Source organism: Scyliorhinus canicula, chromosome 20 (genome assembly GCF_902713615.1).
Source record: "Scyliorhinus canicula chromosome 20, sScyCan1.1, whole genome shotgun sequence".
NCBI classification, from domain to species: Eukaryota; Metazoa; Chordata; class Chondrichthyes; order Carcharhiniformes; family Scyliorhinidae; genus Scyliorhinus; species Scyliorhinus canicula.
Window position 1 is genome coordinate 16,614,191 of NC_052165.1, and position 20,708 is coordinate 16,634,898.

At 46.5% G+C, this 20,708-nt stretch overlaps 1 protein-coding gene across 1 annotated transcript in view; it reads left to right on the top strand.

Annotated features, from left to right (window-relative positions):
* Window positions 1-5,509: 5,509 nt before the first annotated feature.
* grip1 (glutamate receptor interacting protein 1) overlaps window positions 5,510-20,708 on the top strand; it is a 480,409-nt gene continuing 465,210 nt past the window's right edge. Inside the window, exon 1 of the mRNA XM_038780539.1 lies at window positions 5,510-5,984. Within this exon, the coding sequence (XP_038636467.1) occupies window positions 5,930-5,984 (55 nt within the window). The 5' untranslated portion in view covers window positions 5,510-5,929. The remainder of the gene's footprint in view (window positions 5,985-20,708) is intronic.

The window sequence follows — 20,708 nt, forward strand, 5'->3', positions numbered from 1 at the left end:
CATCAAGTCAGAGAATGACTGCACCTATGTGAGGTCCCAGACCTCCTATGGATTCTTTCAGAGGCTGATCATTCTGTATGGAACGGCAAACAACATTTGGTCCTGGTTGACTTGTACTCTGATTGGTTCTAAATCGACCAATTGCAGATATGAAGAGAAACAGGCATAGGCAAGCTCACAGGCACTTGGCCACATAAGAAGCTGCTTGCCAGTTTGTCTCCAGGGATGTGACGATGCCGGCGTTGGACTGGGGTGAGCGCAGTAAGAAGTCTTACAACGCCAGGTTAAAGTCCAACAGGTTTGTTTCAAACACTAGCTTTCGGAGCGCAGCTCCTTCCTCAGGTGAATGAAGAGGTAGGTTCCAGAAACATATATATAGACAAAGTCAAAGATGTAAGACAATGCTTTGAATGCGAGCATTTGCAGGTAATTAAGTCTTTACGGATCCAGAGAGAGGGATAATCACAGGCTAAAGAGGTGTGAATTGCCTCAAGACAGGACAGTTGGTAGGATTTCGCAAGCCCAGGCCAGATGGTGGGGGGTGAATGTAATGCGACATGAATCAAGCACCAAGACCTAGCTTGGCTGGTGGTGAGAAGGGCCCTCCCTGTCAGATTCTTCATGTACACCCGAAGGCTCAGCGCCGTCGCACGCTGCCCTCGGAGTGGCTGCGGGGGAGATGAGACGGTCGCCCACCTCCTTGTGGAATGTGCCTTTGCAAAGCAGGTCTGGAGAAAGATGCAGTGGTATTTGTCAAGGTTCATCCCGAGCAGCTCTGTGACACAGGACTTTGTGCTCTATGGACTGTTTCCAGGGACACACACCGAAACAAACATCAACTGCTGCTGGAAGGTCATCAACCCGGTGAAAGACGCTCTTTGGTCTGCCCGAAACTTGCTGATCTTCCAGTGCAAAGACTTGTCCTCGACCGAGTGTTGCAGACTGGCACATTCCAACCACATAGCTGTTTGGCAACCACATGGGACTACATGCTGAGGGACGCACTCAAGCTTGGGGCAGCTGCCGCCGAGGCGCAATGGGGAAAGGCCACTGTGTAAGGTCTGACCAGCAAATGTACACCGAGGGGTGGGTAACAGTGTAAAACCCCTCGGTCCGGTCTTCAACACGCCAATGTATAAAAGAAACATGACAATGTAAATATTTAAGAAAGAATTGTAACGTAAAGAGGGATATGTGTGTAATGTTATCCCAATTGAATGGAAGAAAGTCAAGGGAATGTGTAACTTTGATGGAATTGTACAGTCAAGACAATTCAAAATGTTCTGTAATGTTTATTATAGATTTTATGAATAAAGTATATTTCTTGAAAAAAAAAGACATGAATCCAAGATCCCGGTTGAGGCCGTACTCATGTGTGCGGAACTTAGCTATAAGTTTTTGCTCGGCAATTCTGCGTTGTCGCGCGTCCTGAAGGCCGCCTTGGAGAACGCTTACCCGGAGATCAGAGGCTGAATGCCCTTGACTGCTGAAGTGTTCCCCGACTGGAAGGGAACATTCCTGCCTGGCGATTGTCGCACGATGTCCGTTCATCTGTTGTCGCAGCGTCTGCAAGGTCTTGCCAATGTATCAGGCTTCGGCAATTCTTTCCTGCAGCGTATGAGGTAGACAACGTTGGCCGAGTTGCACGAGTATGTACCACGTACCTGGTGGGTGGTGTTCTCACGTGTAATGGTGGTACCCATGTCGATGATCTGGCACGTCTTGCAGAGATTGCCATGGCAGGGTTGTGTAGTGTTTTGTCGCTGTTGTGTTTGAAGGCTGGGTAGTTTGCTGCAAACAATGGTTTGTTTGAGGTTGCGCGGTTGTTTGAAGGCAAGTAGTGGGGTTGTGGGGATGATGTTGGCAAAATGTTCGTCTTCATCGATGACGTGTTGAAGGCTGCGAAGATGATGTCGTAGTTTCTCCGTTCCGGGAAAATACTGGACACCGAAGGGTACTCTGTCGGTTGTGACCCGTGTTGGTCTTCTGAGGAGGTCGGTGCGGTTTTTTGCTGTGGCGCGTTGGAACTGTCGATTGATGAGTCAAGCGCCATATCCAGTTCGTACGAGGGCACCTTTCAGCGTCTGTAGACGTCCGTTACCCTCGTCCTCGTCTGAGCAGATCCTGTGTATACCCATCGCCAGAGAGTTCAGGGACTTTGCCCACATCTGAGAATTTGAGCACATTATGAGTACTCATCTATACCCACAGTCCAGTGGCCTGGCAGAATGGGCGATACGCTCAGCCAAACGCCTGCTTGAGAAATGTGCCCAGGATCTGATTTCACCCTGTGAAATGTGCCGAGGCGGTGAGTATTCTCCAGGAACACCAGGACCACGATCCCTGTTCCAAGGTTCTCTTGCAACTGAAAGTGGAAACCAATGTGTGTGGTTCCCTTGAAGCAGCATCAAAGGGAAAAGAGGTATTATGATCAAAGTGCTCGCACACTCTATCCTTTAATATCTGGTCAAATGGCCAGTATCCAGACCACACGCGGCCATGACAAACCGGCAAACAGCCACGTCCCACAGCCAAACAGCTATGTGGTTGCCTAGGACAGTGTTCATTATGTAAGAAACCAGCATCACCTACTGCAGGTATCAGAACCAGTGCCATCGACCACTCCAGTACCCCATGCATTCAGCCTGCAATCGAGGTCCCCTATACCAATGGAAATAAAGGCTCCTCCAGATGCCAATACGCCAAACCCTGCAGCCACTAGGTACACCGCAAGGATGCCGCTGAAGACACCAACCCAAAGGCATCTCAAGCACAGCCAACTGGCACAGTCGCAGGCTCAGCGTGAATGAGTCAACCATATTTCAGGTTCAGGGATTATGTGATGAACTAGGCAACAAACGGACTTTGTTTTTCAAAGGTTGGAGGGGAGGTAGAGACATGATGGGCTATGCGCCACCTGCAGCAACCCAATCATTGTTTTGCACAATGTAAATAGTTGTGTGTTTTCAATCATATTCAACTTTGAATGTTGTAAATAGTTTAGAGCCTTGTGGCTTTCTCTTGCACTGTTACGCATCAGTACAACTTAAATGAGGCAATATAGTCTTGGTGGTCATGCAGACGCTGGATAACGCCTGTAGAAAAGGGATCGCATGTTGGGAGTGTGGGAGTTCTCCCTTGGGCACGGACAGACACACAGCACGTAAGAGCTGCTCAGTACTATCAATTAACCTTTATTGTTGTTAGTCCCTGGTCATCAGTCATTGCAACCCAATGCTTCTATGTGGAGGACCAGGACTGGCGGAGGGTGGAAAGGGGGCACATTGGCTGCAAATGTCAGCTGTGGCTCAGTCAGTAGCACTCCTGCCTCTGAGTTAGTGGTAGGTTCAAGCCCTACTCCAGATAATCAAGCACATCATATCTCGGCTGGCACTCCAGTGCAGTACCGAGAGAGTGCTGCATTGTGGGACATGCTGTGTTGCGCATGAAGAGTTAAACAATGACTCTGCCTTGTTTCTCATTTGGATGTAAAATATCCTCTGGCACTATTTTGAGGTAGGGCGGGAGAGTTATTGCCAGTGCCCTAGCCAATATTTATCTTTTGATCAACATCACTAAATATGGGTAGTCCCGTCATCATCATATTGCTGTGTGTGGGTGTTGGCACATTTGCTCGACTGTTTCCTACAACAGTGACAAAACCTCATGGCTGGAAAGCATCTTGGGATGTTCCATGTAAAGTCATCATAGTCCCAGGTGATCATAAGATGCTTTCTCCTTTGAAGGGGGAGAGCTGACTGGTGGTGATTTAACCTGAGGATCACCACACCTCAGGCGAGGGGCAAGGTTGAGAAGGTGGGGCCTTCATGGGTAACCACACTGCCGACACCACTCAGCATCATCAACCAGGTTTGTGTGTTCAATATTTACACATGGCTTAGCCCAATTCCAGAGTTGACTTTTTTTATAACAATAACATAACAATCTTTGTTGTCACAAGTAGGCGTACATTAACACTGCAATGACGTTACTGTGAAAAGCCCCTAGTCGCCACATTCTGGCACCTGTTCGGGTACACAGAGGGAGAATTCAGAATGTCCAATTCGCCTAACAGCACGTCTTTTGGGACTTGTGGGAGGAAACTGGAGCACCCGGAGAAAACCCACACAGTCACAGGGAGAACGTGCAAACTCTGCACAGACAGTGGCGCAGGCCGGGAATCGAACCTGGGGACCCTGGAGCTGTGAAGCAACAGTGCTACCCACTGTGCTAGCGGGCTGCCCATCTTCTAAAGGGACTCATTCAAAAATGAGTCTTTGCTGTTTACTGGAGTATAATTGTGGTACATTTACTTCACCCATTCTAACTACTGCTATGCTGTCAGTTATGAGAGAACCAGTGATGAATAATAGTATGGGAGCCACTCAGCAGTGGGAATCCTTCAGCAGATCAAAGGTGTCATGTGAGCGTTCCTTTAAGAAATGGGTGTTTATAAAAGGGTATGTATATAAATATCTGCAGTGAGAGTACCTTTAAGAAATGGGTGTTTATTACTGCAGTGATGTCAGAGAGTGGGTGGAGCTGGGCTGTCTTTCAGCTTTTTACTTTTGCTTTAGGCTTTTTGCTGCAGGGTGGGTTTGGTTTCATTTTAGTTTTGGAGAAGCTGCAATCACAGCAGGATGTGTGTGAATCTCTGCAAGCTTATGAGTGTCCATTTGTTGATTTCAACGTGGTAATTGTTCTCAGTAGTGAAGTTAAGCCTGATGTCTTTCTGTAAAAAGGTGTTTTTAAGTCTTATGGATGTTAACAGGAAAGCTTAAAGGATTACTTAGTGTTGTATTCTTTGGGGGTTGTATTTGAATTAATGGTTGCTCAGATGCTCACTGTATGTTTTAAAAAGGTTAACTTGAGTTCATAGAATAAACAGCGTGTTGCTTTAAAAAACACCTTTCCATTTCTGCTGTACCACACCTGGAGAGTGGCCCATGTGCTCCCCATACCACAATCTATTAAAAGTTGTGGGTTAGGTGAACTCCATGATACACTTTGGGGTTCTCTAAACCCTGGCCCATAAAAATGGTCACTGACTACATTCCAGTTCAATCTAAACAACGTGAACGGCCAGGCAGGATACTAATCACTCTACCACCGAGGAATCGTCGTGATGGGTGCTATATGAACGCAAATCTTTTTCTTTCTTCCAGGGTTTTGGCCGTGCCCTGATGAGCGGGCACACTTGCTGTCTCTGACGAGCAATGGGCACTGAATCAAGGTTTGGTTTGGAGAGGGTTTGTGGTGGAACATTATTGTGATTTCGCTGAAAAGACACTTCCTGTGGCTCATCTTTTGTGTGTTGTCCCTGGGGACAGCCCTCCCCTGTTGGGGGTCTATCAAAATAAAAGTTTACTGCAGATCCTGAAAACAACTTCTCCAGTGACCATTTCAACTCCTGAGTGGACTGCACCACTTTCCTCCTCAAAGCTGCTCACAAGTTCGACTCGTCCATTTTTAATACATTACCAAAAAGGATTTTTTTTTTGTTCCTCCACCTGAATCCACACACACTTGGAAGAATCTGGTTTGTGCACGAGAAGGATTAAAGGCTGTATGGGTGTGTGTGTGTGAGAGAGAGAGAGGATTGCCTGTGTGTGGGGAGGGGGAAGAGGAAGGAAAAGAATTAGCCAGCTCTCCATCTCATGTTGGGGGAGAAAGAATGTAACATCTGCATCGTGCTAGGTGGGGTTGCGAAGATTTCCTTTCTTCTCTCTCTCTCTCTCTCCCTTCCCCGGGTGAAAGTTAGTGTGTGAGTGGGGCTGGGGCTTGACAACGAGGCCGCCGTTGAGTGGAGGAGGACGGGGAGGAGGACGCAGCCAGCCAGCCAGCCCATGTCTCCCGTGCATTGACAAGGGGGGGCATTGAGCCCCGCACCGCCGCTGCCAGCTCCTTGTTGAATGAGTCCCTTTAGAAGATGCCGGTGTGGAAGAAGAACATGCCTTCATGTCTGCAAGCTGACCACGAGAGAGGTAAAAGAAATGTGGGGGGTGGGTGAGAAAGGAAATGCTCCTTTTACAATCACATCTCACACACACACACAGTCAGTCCAAGGCAAGGGGGAAGCCGAGACGCTGGCGATCGCCGCCTGCACACGCTTCACTCACCCAGCTGCTGCTAGTAGTGTGGGGATCTTGCAATGTGGAACCCTCCCTGGCAGGGAGAGACACAGAGGTGTTCTTAAAGTTGCACCCAAAACCTGACCCCACACAACACCCCCCCCCCCCCCCCCCCCTAAACAAGTTAGTTTTGCAAACGCTACATTGCAATCCCCCAATTCTCCGAGGCCTGTGTGTGCGAATTCTGCCGGGGTGTGTGTTTCTGTGCCTTGATTTAAAAAAATATATATGCTGTTTGTCCATCGATGTGCTTCCTTGTGGATTCTAAGCGGCAGCTGATGGGCATTGATATCCCTGCCAGGCTGAACGATTTCAAGGCAGTGAATGGTTTGTTCTCTGGCTTCTGACACATCTGGTTACTTTGCAGATTAGAGACAGTGGTGTTTTGTTGTTGGAACATCTGCAGAAGGGTCGGTACATGAAAATGTGATTATTGTTTGTATACCTTTTGTGTGTGCCACACTGTTTGTGTGTTTAATATTTACACACGGCTTCGCCTCAATGCCAGGGTTGACTGTTCACTGGAGTGTAATTGTGGTAGATTTCACTTGATCTGCTCCAACTACTGCTGTGCTGCCGGTTACGAGAGGCGGTGATGAATAATAGAATGGGAGCCACTCACTGGGCAGTGGGGATCCATCAGCAGATGAAAGGTCACTGACGACATTCCAGTTCAATCGAAGCATGGCGAATTTTCCTGGACTGGGAAGTAATAATAATAATAATCGCGTATTGTCACGAGTAGGCTTCAATGAAGTTTCTGTGAAAAGCCCCTAGTAGCCACATGTCAGGCCCCTGTTCAGGGAGGCCAGTACGAGAAGCGTTACACTGAACTTTCGCCCGTTTGTGCGCTAATCTTTCTCATGTCGATTTACGCCTAAGTTCTCTTTAATCGTACACCAGTTCAAAAGTCGCAACTGGGAAACAAATCAAATTAAATGAAAAGGCATTTGCTGCAAATAGTGTTTAAAACGTGTATGTTTTTAATTGAATTAAATGCTTCAGTATCAAATTAAATACTTGACTAATTAACAACCAAAACATCTGTTTCGATTAATTTCAGAAGTCCCCAAATATATCATAACTTCAGGAGGTTGCCCGGCTAGAAAATAAATATATGGAACGGATTTTTAAATACATGTTTATGTTTAAAAAGCCCTGTTTTTGTGCAATTAAACATAATAATAATAACTTTATTGTCACAAGTAGGCTTACATTAACATTGCAATGAAGTTACTGTGAAAAGTCCCTAATCGCCACACTCCGGCGCCTGTTCGGGTACACAGAGGGAGAATTCAGAATGTCCAATTCGCCTAACAGCACCTCTTTTGGGACTTGTGGGAGGAAACCAGAGCACGTGGAGGAAACCCGCGCAGACACAGGGAGAAAGTGCAGACTCCGCACAGACAATGACCCAAGCCGGGAATCGAACCTGGGACCGTGAAGCTGTGAAGCAACAGTACTAACATCCAAAGGTGCTTCAGAGGAACATCATGAAGCAAAATTAAACATAGAACTTAGAACATTACAGCGCAGTACAGGCCCTTCGGCCTCAAATGTTGCGCCGACCTGTGAAACCACTCTAAAGCCCATCTACACTATTCCCTTATCATCCATATGTTTATCCAATGACCATTTAAATGCCCTTAATGTTGGCGAGTCCACTACTTTTGCAGGCAGGGCATTCCACGCCCTTACTACTCTCGGAGTAAAGAACCTACCTCTGACATCTGTCCTATATCTATCTCCCCTCACTTTAAAGCTATATCCCCTCGTGCTAGCCATCACCATCCAAGGAAAAAGGCTCTCACTGTCCACCCTATCTAATCCTCTGATCATCTTGTAATACGTGGAGCGGCTTAAGGTCATATCAGGGCAAATGGCAAAAAGCTTGGTCAGAGGTTAAGTTTTGATGGACATCTTGAAAGAAGAAAGAGAAGAGGAGTGGTTTAGGGAGCGAATAAAATCGGGAATGCTCAAGAGGCCAGACGAAGCACCCATTTGTTTCAGGAGGTGATGGGCACAGACATGATGGAGAGTTGTGGGGCAGGAAGAGATTGGAGATTGAGAGGAGTGGGTGGATGAAGGGGTTTGAAAACAAGGATGAGAATTTTAAACTTGAGGTGTACATGACTGACTGGAAGCCTGTGTTGGTCAGCCAGCAGGGGGGGTAATAGGTGAACAGGGAAAATTGTAGCAAGCAAAGTGGATAATGGGGGTCCAGTAGATGTAGTGTATCTGGACTTAGGTATTTGATAAGGTGCCGCACAAAAGGTTATACACAATGTAAGGTCTCACAGGATTGGGGATAATATATTAGTTTGGAAAGAGGATTGACTAACTGAGAGAAAGCAGAGAGTGGGGATAAATGGGTCTTTTTCTGCTTGGCACGTTGTAACACTTGATGTGCCTCAGGGTTCGGTCCTCGGGCCCTGACTATTTACAATCTATAATCATGATTTGGATGCAGGGATAGGATGTGCTGTGGCCAAATTTGCAGATGGCAGTAAAATATGTGGGAACGCAAGTTGCAATGAGGAATAAGAAATTTACCAATTGGATGTGGATAGGTAGGTTGGGTGAGTGGGCCAATGTTTGGCAGAGGGAATTTAACATGGATAAATGTGAGGTTATCTATTTTGGCCGGAGGAATAAAAAGTCAACTTATTATTGAAGTGGAAAGTAACTTCAAAATGCTTTGGTGCAGAGGAACCTGGGTGCCCTTGCTCATGAATCGCAGAAAGTTAGTCTGCAGGTGCATCAGGTAATAAGGAAGGTAAATGGAATTTTGTCATTCAGTGCTAATGGCTTGAAGTATAAAAACAGGTACGTGCTGTTGCAATTGTATAGGGCATTGGCGAGACCACATCTGGAGTACTGTGCACAGTTTTTGTCCCCTTGATGTAAGATGTAAATGCATTCAAGGTGGTCCAGAGAAGGGTCATTAGATTAATTCCAGGGACGAAGAACTTGCCTTATGAAGCGAGATTGTGCAATCTAAGCCTAGACTTGCTGGAGTTTCGAAGAATGAGACATAATTGAGGTATATAAGATGCTAAAGGGGATTGATGTAGAGTGCCTGTTTACCCTTGTTGGACATTCTAGAATGAGAAGCCGATTAAAAACAGAAATGAGGAGGAATTATTTCACTGAAAGGGTTGTGAATCTGTAGAATTCTCTACCCCAGATACCGTGGACGCCCGAACATTTAACAAATTAAAGGAGAGAGATAGGCTTTTAATCAGTAGAGGGATGAGGGTTATGGAGAGCAGGCAGGAAGGTGAAGATGAGGCCTGAATGAGATTAGCCATGATCATATTGAATGGTGGAGCAGGCTCGAGGGGTTGAATTGGGCAGCACGGTAGCATAGTGGTTAGCACAATTGCTTCACAGCTCCAGGGTTCCAGGTTCGATTCGTGGCTTGGGTCACTGTCTGTGCGGAGTCTGCATGTTCTCCCCGTGTGTGCGTGTGTTTCCTCCGGGTGCTCCGGTTTCCTCCCACAGTCCAAAGATCTGCAGGTTAGGTGGATTGGCCATGCTAAATTGCCCTTCGTGTCCAAAGTTGCCTTTATTGTTGGGTGGAGTTACTGGGTTGTGGGGATAGGGTGGACATGTGGGCTTGGGTGGGGTGCTCTTTCCAGGAGCCGGTGCAGACCCGATGGGCCGAATTGCCTCCTTCTACACTGTAAATTCTATGAAATTTCCTACTCCTGTTCCTAATTCTTATGTTCTTAATGCAAGCAAAGAGCAAGACAATTGTGTTTTGGATGACCACAGGTTTATCACAGGTAGAATCTAGGCAGGCATTCATTGGAATAGTGGCTATATTAATCATCCAGATGTGATTTCACAGACTCCAAACATATACTGAAAATTCCAAAGATTTACATTTGGAAATATTTTATCACAGGGTGTAAATACTAAATGCTAGGACCAAATAAGCCATCAAAATATTTAATTTGAATCCATACTTAGTTGTGGTTTTCAATGCCCGTGTAAATTTCCCCTATTGTTTGCTGTGAATGTTTAGCCACTTTGCCCAAGTCTTTTGTTTTTAGTTTTCATTCAGCTCCCATCAGTGGTTTGCCACATTATGTGAAAAATAGAACAGTTTCCAACTCTTGATCACGCTTGGAGATTCGATGACTGATGATGAATTTTAAATCACATTTCCTGACTTGTTTTTAATACACTATTATGATCTTTGTAGAGACCAATAACTTTTTTAAGAATTAAAATTTCCAATTAATAGCTGAAAGGATGAGGCAAGATTTCACACTGTAAGGCCTTTGCTATAACAAAAAACTAAAAGCACCGATGACTAAAAACGTTTTGGAGGCAACTTGTAAGTAAACGCAAAACGGGACATTTTCCCTTTAAACGCAACTGAAAGCACACTTTGCAGATATCATTTGTACTCCTTTAAGTAAGCATTCAATTCTCCTGGAACCAGTGGAAAGTGATTCTTAGTTCCCAGGGGTTTATTTCTGTTCAGTTCCTTTTACAGCCTGGGAATTTGTAATCTCGGAGCTGTCTCTTATTAATGTGTTTTTTTCCCCATGAGATTCTTCCTCTAGTGCAAGCCTGGCGAATCTTCCAGCCACGTGAATTGTCTCATCATTCCCACTGTGGGCTCTCCCCCACATTCCTGCATGGTGAACCAAAGCATCTTGCTGCCAATAGTTCCTCTCGAGCTCCCAGACTAACTCTGCTGTGTGTGTTTCGGGTGGTTGCCACGGTACACCGGGCGGAACACCTCTTTTGGCAGCGCTGAACGGAGAAAGAAAAGCTTTTCAAGTTTCTGTTTCCTGCGCAGTGCTTCTCCTGCAGAGTACAAATATGTGAACTTGGGGTTTGAACGTAATAATAATAGTCATCATCATTATTGACACAAGTAGGCTTACATTAACACTGCAATGAAGCTACTGTGAAAAGCCCCTAGTCGCCACATTCCTGTTCGGGTACACTGAGGGTGAATTCAGAATGTCTAATTCACCAATCAGCACGGGGACGATTCTCCAAGCCCCGGGCTGGGCCGGAGAATCGGAGCAACCGCGCCACGACGCCCGACGTCGGCGCGCGATTCTCCGAAGTGCAGAGAATCGTCGCCATTTGCGCGGCGCCAGCCGCGGGCCGCTGGAATTGGCAGGGCCGCCGATTTTCTGGCCTGGATGGGCCGAGCGGCCGCTCCAACACAACAGAGTCCCACCACGCCGTTCACCCCTGGTCACTGGTAGCGGGGACTCTGCGGGAACGCTCGGGGGCGACCTTGGGGGGGGGGTGAGGGGGGCTCCTTCACCGGGGGGGCCTCCAATGGGGTCTGGCCCGCGATCGGGGCCCACCGATCGGCGGCCCGGCCTCTCCCCCCCTCCCATGAGACTACTTACCGGGGCGGCTGGCCCCTGAACACCAATCCCATGTTGGGTCGGGGCCGGCGTGTGTAAGAAGTTCCCCATGCATGCTCAGGATGGCGTGGCCCAACTGCGCATGTGCAGGATTGAGCTGCCCCAACTAAGGCCCTGCCAGCCCCACGGAGGCCCCAGAATAGGGGTCTGGGAACGGGCGCCGAAGCCGGAGTAAAACACTCATCAACCCAATAAGCAAACAACACATCAACCCAATAAGCAACCACAACCCTCCAACCCCACTGACACCAACATCCTGCCACGTCACGCCTTTATTCTGCTTGAAGAAATCGATGAGTGGTTTCCACCTCCGTGCAAACCCCTCAACCGACCCCCACAGAGTGAACGTAACCATCTCCAACCTCGGAATTCTCCCGGATCGCTCACTCCCGCTTTCGGCGGCTCCAACTCCCGCCAGCCCAACAAAATCCATCTCTGGGCTATCCGGGAGGCAAAGGCCAATACATCGGCCTCTCTTTACCCCCCCCCCCCCCCTCCTCACGGACTCCCTGGATCTTCCGACACACCAAATATCGCCACCTCCAGACACGGGAACACCTCCACAGCCTGCACCTGGATATTACATCTGAGAACCCCTGCCAGACCCCCTCAATCTTGGACACCCAGAACATGTGGATATGATTCGCGAGCCCCCCTGCCCACTGCCCACTCCTATCCTCCACCCCTGCAAAGAACCTGCTGATCCACGCCACCGTCACGTGGACCTTTGGCACCAATTTAAACTGCATGTGGCTTAACCTCGCACATGGCGAGGATGCGTTCACCCTCCGCAAGGCCTCCGCCCACGTCCCGGACCCCATCTCCCCTCCTAGATCTTCCCATTTGCGCTTAAATTCCTCCCCTGGAGACCCTCCCTCTCCATCAGTTCCTTATAAATATCTGACACCTACCCCTCCCCTATTTCGTCCTCCGAGAAAAGCTTGAATCCGCCTTCACTTCTCCATTGAACCAAGTGCAGTCTGTGCGGTTGGATCCAGCTCCGCGCCACTTGTATACCTAAGTACCTGAAGCTCGTCCCCACAACCCTAAATGGCAACTCCGTTAATCTCCCTTCCTGTCCTCTGGCATTGATCAGGAAAACATCACTCTTTCCCATGTTCAGTTTATATCCCGAAAACCGGATGCCCCCAAGATCTCCATAATCCTCCCGCAGCTGCCATTGGGTCCAAAATATATAATAACAGGCCATCCGCATATAGCGATAGCGTATGCTCGACAGGCCCCCTGTTCAACCTCTCTTCAATCGCTCAACGCCCTAAAGGCCATTGTCAACGGCTCTGTCGCCAAGGTGAAAAGCATCAGGGAGAGCGGGCACCCCTGCCTCATCCCATGATGTAGCCCAGAGTACCAAGAACCCACTCGGTTCATCCTCACACTCGCCACTGGTGACTTATATAGCAACCGGACCCAATCCACAAACCCTCACCTGAACCCAAACCGCCCCAGCACCTCAAACAAATGTCCCCACTCCACCCGATCAAAAGCCTTCTCCTTGTTCATTGCCACCAATATCTCCGAGGGTATCTTAATCATGTTAAGTAACCTGCGCACATTTGCCAACAACTTCCTTCGCTTCATAAAACCCGCCTGGTCCTCGCCTATCATCCCCGACACACAGTCCTCAATCCGCGATGCAAGCACCTTCACCAATAGCTTGGCATCGTCATTAAATAACGATATCTGGCAGTATGACCCACACTGCTCTGGGTCCTTATCCTTCTTTAAAATCAGGGAGATGGCAGCCTGCGACAATGTAGGGAAGAGTTCCCCCCCCCTCCCTCATCTCATTATAATGTCCTCACGAGCAATGGACCCAGGTCCACCCAAACTTTTTATAATACTCAATTGGGAACCCGTTTGGCCCCGGGGCCTTCCCTGCCTGCATCACACCCATGCCTTCCAACACCTCCCTCAACCCAATTGGGGCTTCAGGACCTGAACCCATCCCTCCCCGACCTTGGAAAAGCTCCAACCCATCCAGGAACCACTGCAGCCCCTCTTTCCCCCGTCAGGGGCTCCAACTCATAGAGCCTCCTCTAAAAGGCCTCTCAAATTCCCCATTCACCCCATTTGGGTCCATCACCACCTTACCCCTCTTGTCCCGCACTCGACCAATCTCCCTTGCCATTGCTTGCTTCCTCAACTGATGGGCCAGCATCCTATTCGCCTTCTCCCCATATTCATACACTGTCTCTCTGCCACTCAGCAACTGCCCCACCGCCTTCCCCCTAGACACTCCACCAAACTCCCTCCAGAGTGTCTGCCTCTCCTTCACCAACCCCTCCTCCAGCATCACCGAGTACCTCCAGGCCACCCTCAAATCCCATCGACCAGCCTTGCCCTCTCCTCCCTCTTCCTGTGTGCCCGAATCAAAACTCCCCTCTAACTACCCACTTGAGTGCCTCCCACAGCATGGCCGCTGTGACATAGAACTTAGAACATACAGTGCAGAAGGAGACCACTCAGCCCATCGAGTCTGCACCGACCTACCCAACCCCTCACCCCCACCCTATCCCCATAACCCAATAAACCATCCTAAACTTTTTGGTCACTAAGGGCAATTTATCATGGCCGATCCACCTAACCTGCACATCTTTGGACTGTGGGAGGAAACAGGAGCACCCGGAGGAAACCCATGCAGACACGGGGAGAACTCCGCACAGACAGTGACCCAGCGGGGAATTGAACCTGGGACCCTGGCGCTTTGAAGCCACAGTGCTATCCACTTGTGCTACTGTGACCTATCCCCATGTCATTCATCTCCACATAGCCCTGAATAGCAGCTCGCACACCCCTTCACCAACAGCCCCACATCTAACCTCTACTGTGGACACTGGGCCTCCCCCTGAGCCACCACAAATCCACCCATGTGGCATGTTGTCAGAAACCAAAATCGCTGAATACTCCGAGTTGGTAACCCTGCCAGCAGCGCCTTGCATATCACAAAAGAATCAATCCGGGAACGATATACCCGAACAGTGTATCCGAATGGTGTTCCCGAACGGTGTACCTGAACAGTGCACCTAAACAGTGTACCTGACCAGGTGCTGGAGTGTGGCGACTCAGGGATTTTGACAGTCACTTCATTGCCGTGTTAATGTAAGCCTACTTATGACAATAATGAAAAGTGTATTCGTATTGAATATACCCAGTGCACATGGGAGAAGTATAAAAACTCCTTTGCCCATGGCCTCCCAAACCTTCATGGGTCTGACCCCCCATTGCGCTCCATGAACCCCCTCAGCTCCCTAGCCACTGCTGACACCCTCAACGACTTAGGACTCGACCGGTCCACGGCCACATTGAAAGCACCCCCCATAATCAACTGATGCATGTCCAGGTCTGGAATCTTCCTCAACATCCGCCTCATAAGATCTACGTCTTATACCAACTTCGGGCATAAACGTTTACCAGGACTACCGGCAACCCCTCCAGCTTCCCAATAACCATCACCTACCTACCCCCTGAATCAGCCACAGTGCTCCCCACCTCAAACGCCACCCTCTTGTTAACCAACACCGCCACCCCTTCGTCTTCATATCCAGCCCCGTGTGGAACATCTGCCCCACCCATCCCTTCCTCAGCCTCCTCTGGTCCCCAACTTCAGTTATATCTCCTGTAGAAACACCAGGTCCGCCTTTATACTCCTCAGGTGCGTAATCACAGGTGGCCGTTTTACCTGCCCGTTCTCCTGTTCTACGTGACCAGTCTGGTCAGGGGGTTCCCCGTCCCCCTTCCCTGCTGATCAACCTTTTTGAGCCAGCCCCCGGCCCCGCCGCCGGATGTCCGCTGCCAGCCCTCCCTTCCCAACTGCGTCACACCAACTGCACCCATGTCAGCAACCCTCCACCGTTAAACAAAAAAACAATCCCATTCCCCCCCACATGCTTCCCTTCTGACAACCCCTCATCTCACTCCCGTTAACTAGCCTGACCATCTAGCATGATGGACTCCATCCAAGGTCTCGACTCCATCATCCCTCCAGCCCACCCCTCCCCCTGCCCACCATAAACAAACAAAGAAAAGCAAAAGGCACGTTCACCATCGCCGCTCCCCAGTTGGAACCCACCCTGTACACTTTACAAGAACACAACGCTCCTCTCCAAAGTTCAGTGTCTTCACGCTCCTCCCTGTCCACGGTCCCTGAAAAGGCCATCGCCTTCTTGCCGAGTCAAACTAAAACTCCTGTTTCTGATGTGTCACCCACAAGTGGGCAGTCGTCTTCGCCAACTCCGCACACGGTCCTGGTAGACGCACAGCTCACTCCCTTCCCAGGTATCTTTCCTGGTCTGCCTCGCCCATTTCAAGATCTTTTCTTTATCCAGGAATCGATGCAGCTGCACCACCATCGCCCTCAGTGGCTCCCCCACCTGCGGCCTCCTCCTCTGCGCCCTGCGCACCCGATCCACCTTGAGGGGCCGGTCAATGGCCCCCCTCCCCATTCCGCACCAGCATCCTTGCCACATACTTGGCGGCTTCTGCTTCCTCGATGTCCTCAGGCATCCCAGCGATCCTCAGGTTCTGTCTACTGGAGCGGTTCTCTAGGTCTTCTAATTTCTCTCTCAGACTCTTCTGGCTGTCCAAAACCATCCCCAGGTGTCACATTGCTGTTATAGGTAAGATGCTGCTCATAATATTTCCTTCATTTATGAACCTTCGCATTGAGAAATGCAGACTTAAAAAATGAAAACAATTGAAACCTTTAATGGAAAAGACTTTTAAATCACATGCATTTTTAAAAAATATATTGTATTTCACATGAAAATGGTGATAAATCTTCAATTGAAAACTTCTCAAACTAATGAAGATTGCATTAAATAGTGTCTTGACATGCTTTTATAAGGTTTTAGAGATAAAAGGCTTTTGCCCGAGGGCAGCTCAGTTGGAGAATATCGGCGATGTACTTCAAAACCTTTATGGTATAAAGGAGTGCTCTGATAGATAAAAGTTTGGGAATTACTGCTTAGACTATTCCCCTCTCAAAGCCCATTCCCATGGCAACATGAATCACATGGACCTTGTATCCAGGTAGAATTGCTGGTTAGCTATCCTTGGGACCCCAACTTTCTTTTATCTTGGAAAAGACAATTCAAAGCACAACTGTTTATAACCCAACATTCCCAACACTTTTCTGGGACTTTAGAGACCCATAGTCTATCCACTCTTAGCACACACGCTGCTGCCATTGTCTCGAAGTGTAACCACCTTGCATCAACTTCCCAGTAAAATATTCTGGAGCCCTTTTAAGCTCTAACAATCGAAACACCCAGTCTTGCTGTTGGGCAGACCACAGAACAGGTCATGTAACCCCCTACATTTACCTTAAATTAAAGACATGGGGCAGTATTCTCTGGTCTCATCCATGGCAGTACCCGTTGCAAGCGAGAACGGAAAATGTGGCATTCCAGCTAAAACCATTCACTCTCAACGGCACAGAAAAATCCCAGGCGCAAACAAGGAAAGAAAATTTCTGCCATGGTCCCAAAACTTTACAATCCGATAAAACTCAGAATTGTAACAACACAATGGAAAAATGGAAAGACTAATTTAGATTTCTATACTCCAGCACACTCACTCGTGCCCTGCTTCAAAATGCCTATTTGAATATATTATACATTTTCTGTGGATCTCAGCCAAATATTGCCTTGGCAAATCACAAGTAATGTATGTTAAATACCAACAATGTGTTTTTGATTGGACTGTTCAGCCACAACTGTTAAGATTAGCACATTTAAAAGATAACAAAGGACGAAATGCAGCTGAATTTAGTAGCAATGGTTTTCGTTTGTCTCTATTGAAGTTTTAAACACACTCGTCTTTTTTCTGTTAAACCATTACTCTATTAACTATAGTTGTTAATAATTCACAACAAAATATGGTTTCAGGTTTGCCTCTTTATCAAGAGCCACGCAGGGGTTTGCATGTTCCAAAAACTACATATACAATAAACTTTTTAAAACCAGATACTTGGATTGCCACAAATAATCTTTGTTTTTTTTTAACTGTGATAGAACAAACAATAAGAATATCAAATGCGTTTCTGCTTTTTCAGAAGACACCAAGTTCTTATTAATATTAAAAGCCAATTATTTTTCCTGACTTGCCTAATCTGCAATTTAAACATAACCAAAATCATACTGTACTGAGACCTCAAAACAGTTGACATTTTTAAAGTTGCCTGCATTATTGATGAGCTTGCACATCATCAAACAACAGCCATATACTCTAGAAAATATAGTTCATTACCATTTAAAGGACAGTAGCGTTGATTGTTTTCAGTCTTGTCAACTTTGCCACCCTTGAACTGCTGCTGGGTCAGTTGATTCCAACTTTTACTAAGTTACATCGAAACTTGACAGCGAAATCATTAGAAATGGATGCACTCTCTGCATTCTGCCACATTCCTTCCTCTGTTAGGATATTAATATGAAGATCACTGTACAAACATGTACTCTTAAGCAGCAAAGAGTGCAATCTTTCAAATTTATTGGCCTACACGAACAGGAGGAGATGGGTAAGAATTTGTTTCCATTATGTAAGGGTACCCGATCATCTTTTGATTTAAGTTAGTCCTGTAGTCATGGACTATTAATCACTCCTGAGGGCCCTCAAAAGGGGGCTGTGTACCTAAATATTTTTGTGAAAGCTTACACGTGTCCTTGAGCTGTATCAACGCAGGAAAGCTGCATTTTTACTTTCATTTGTAGGTAGGCAGGGACATTGGTTGAGCAGAGGACAGTCTGGACAAAGTTATTGAAAACCTAATAAAAGATTGAGGAAATTCCAGTGTATTGTAAGAAATGACATTGGTCACTCATTTATGCCTGAATTTCGTCAGTCTTCAGTGCTGGAAATCAATCCACAATGTCCTGTAAGGATGTTTATGGGGGCTCAAATTGACCGAAAACTCTAGGCCAAAAGTCCGGTGGAATAATAACTCTGCTACATTCTTTATTAGTTCAATTATATCAGTGCTTTCAGAAATTCGTCGACGCCTTTCGTAAAATCCCTGAAAGTTAAGTCCAACTTCAAACATGTGAGCCGGCAAATGAGAGAAATATCGAACGAGTGGCTGAGCTTTACAAACCAGGAAGATTCCAAGTTCAATTCATGGCCTGATCTGAGTTAGCTGGTCTTAACCAGGGCAGCGTATTGGGGCACTAATTGACAGGGGGTGGAAATAATCCATTCAAGCTCTTCTGATTGCTATCCCTGGTCCTTATTTGTAAATACTGTACAAGGACATAAATTAGATATCAAGTGAAGACAGTGTGCTGGTGGCTGTGATAAACTGTTGATGTTCCAATTGCTTTACCTCTGTGCAAAAATCTGCATTTCCCTTTAAATTCTTAATTTTTGCAGCTTTCTCCATTGAAACCTAATATAGCAATGATGTTCCTTACTTACAGTTCCTGGTAAATGCAGTTGAGGACCTCTAAAATCTCCTTGAAACTTTTCAAGCAGCTTTTACTTAGAAGAATGTTTTTCCCTCTATGCTACTTCAAAATGTCTGAAACAGGTTTAAAATTCTGAATCCATTACCTTGAATTTTTAAATAATTATAACTTATTTTGGACTTCTCTGTTGGTCTATGCTGATTTGTAATTCTGCCTTTTAGAGAAAAAAAATGATCTTTTAGGTCAATTTTGGTGCTGTGAGAATGTGAGATTTGTGTTTATATGTTTATAAACTTAGATATTTTCTTGAATTTTGCTTCATATATAATGCTAGAAAAGGAACATGTTGTTGAAGCTTTTTGTCTTGCACTCATCAGGGCAATTCACACGCAAACCAAATGTAAAGGGAACAGCAATAATACTGTATCAGAAGAGAGAGTTTATTCATTGGCAAGTGGACTCTGATGAGTAGAGGCATTGTCATGGAGAATGCACCAGTTAACTGATGATTGTGTGTTAACTGCCAAGCATTGTTTAAATTCAAATCAGGCAGGTTGACTCTGGTCAAGGCATTGCCCTGGCAATAATTAAGAGAATAGCTGTTGCTTAATTTGTTTAGTTGAAAAGGGTTCAATGTGTGTACACGTACATTTTGTGTACAAAGGGACAGGGCCCTAGGTATTAATACATGTAGCTTCGGGCACAGGTAAGTGAGCCACACTGTGAGCCTGACTAATGAGGTTAAATTGGTTGTCAGTGTAATTCTTACAACTTTCGCGAATTGTCTTGATGAGTCTAAGATAAAGTGCCCAACAGCCTATATTTTTCAGCAATACTCAAGTTCCGTAGTATCAAAGGACAATATAATATGTTGGTGAACTTTGCTTGGAACATTACAATCTTTCAGTTGTCATGTGGGAAAGATTTGATTGACTGGAATGGAGAGAGATATTGGGGAGACTTTTTATGAGTAGAGACCCAGACAGAACAATTCATGTGAATACAATTGTATTTGGGGACAGTTCTCCCTATAATAGCCAACAATCAGTGTGATGATTTTGTACTCTTTAATCGTCTAATTTCTGTTTGGGGTAATTGAGGAAGAAGAGAAGAATCCACCTAGAGTAATTTCATTCAGAAGAGTGCTGCAATTAATAGGATGTACGAATCGATGAAAAGACCCGAGATTAATCAAAGGTGAATTGAAATGTACAGGAGTGACTGGATTAAACCATGAGGTACAATGACTGATCTGCAAAATAATTCTTACGCCTCAGAAATAGTTCAGGAGAGATTTTTTAGCTGTTCAACGAATATGACGAGGCATGCCTCAAAGGGAAATTATTCTTGATCAACAGTCTCTCCAACCATCATAAGTCATCATGAGCACTTGTGCTAATCACAGTTATTGTCTCAGCAATTCATAACAGCATTTGTTTGCAAATATCATCTTTATGAAAGTAAGCTTTGAGTATTCAATTGGAAAGGTTTTTTTGGGGAGGGGAAGCAATATAATTTTCAGCTTCCCATGGAGTGTGAGAGGCACACACTTCTATCCACCAACCTCGGTCTGTGCACAGATTAAAGTCGCGGAAATAATCCAAGCTGCATGTCTTTTGAATGGATGAAAATAGTGGAAAACTCTCCAAGCATTGAAATATAAGTACTTGGAAGAAGTGCAGGCTTTTGAGACAGGCTGGGGGCCACGACGTGAAGACTCACAAGATATTTCACTTTGTAAATTTAGTCGTTTT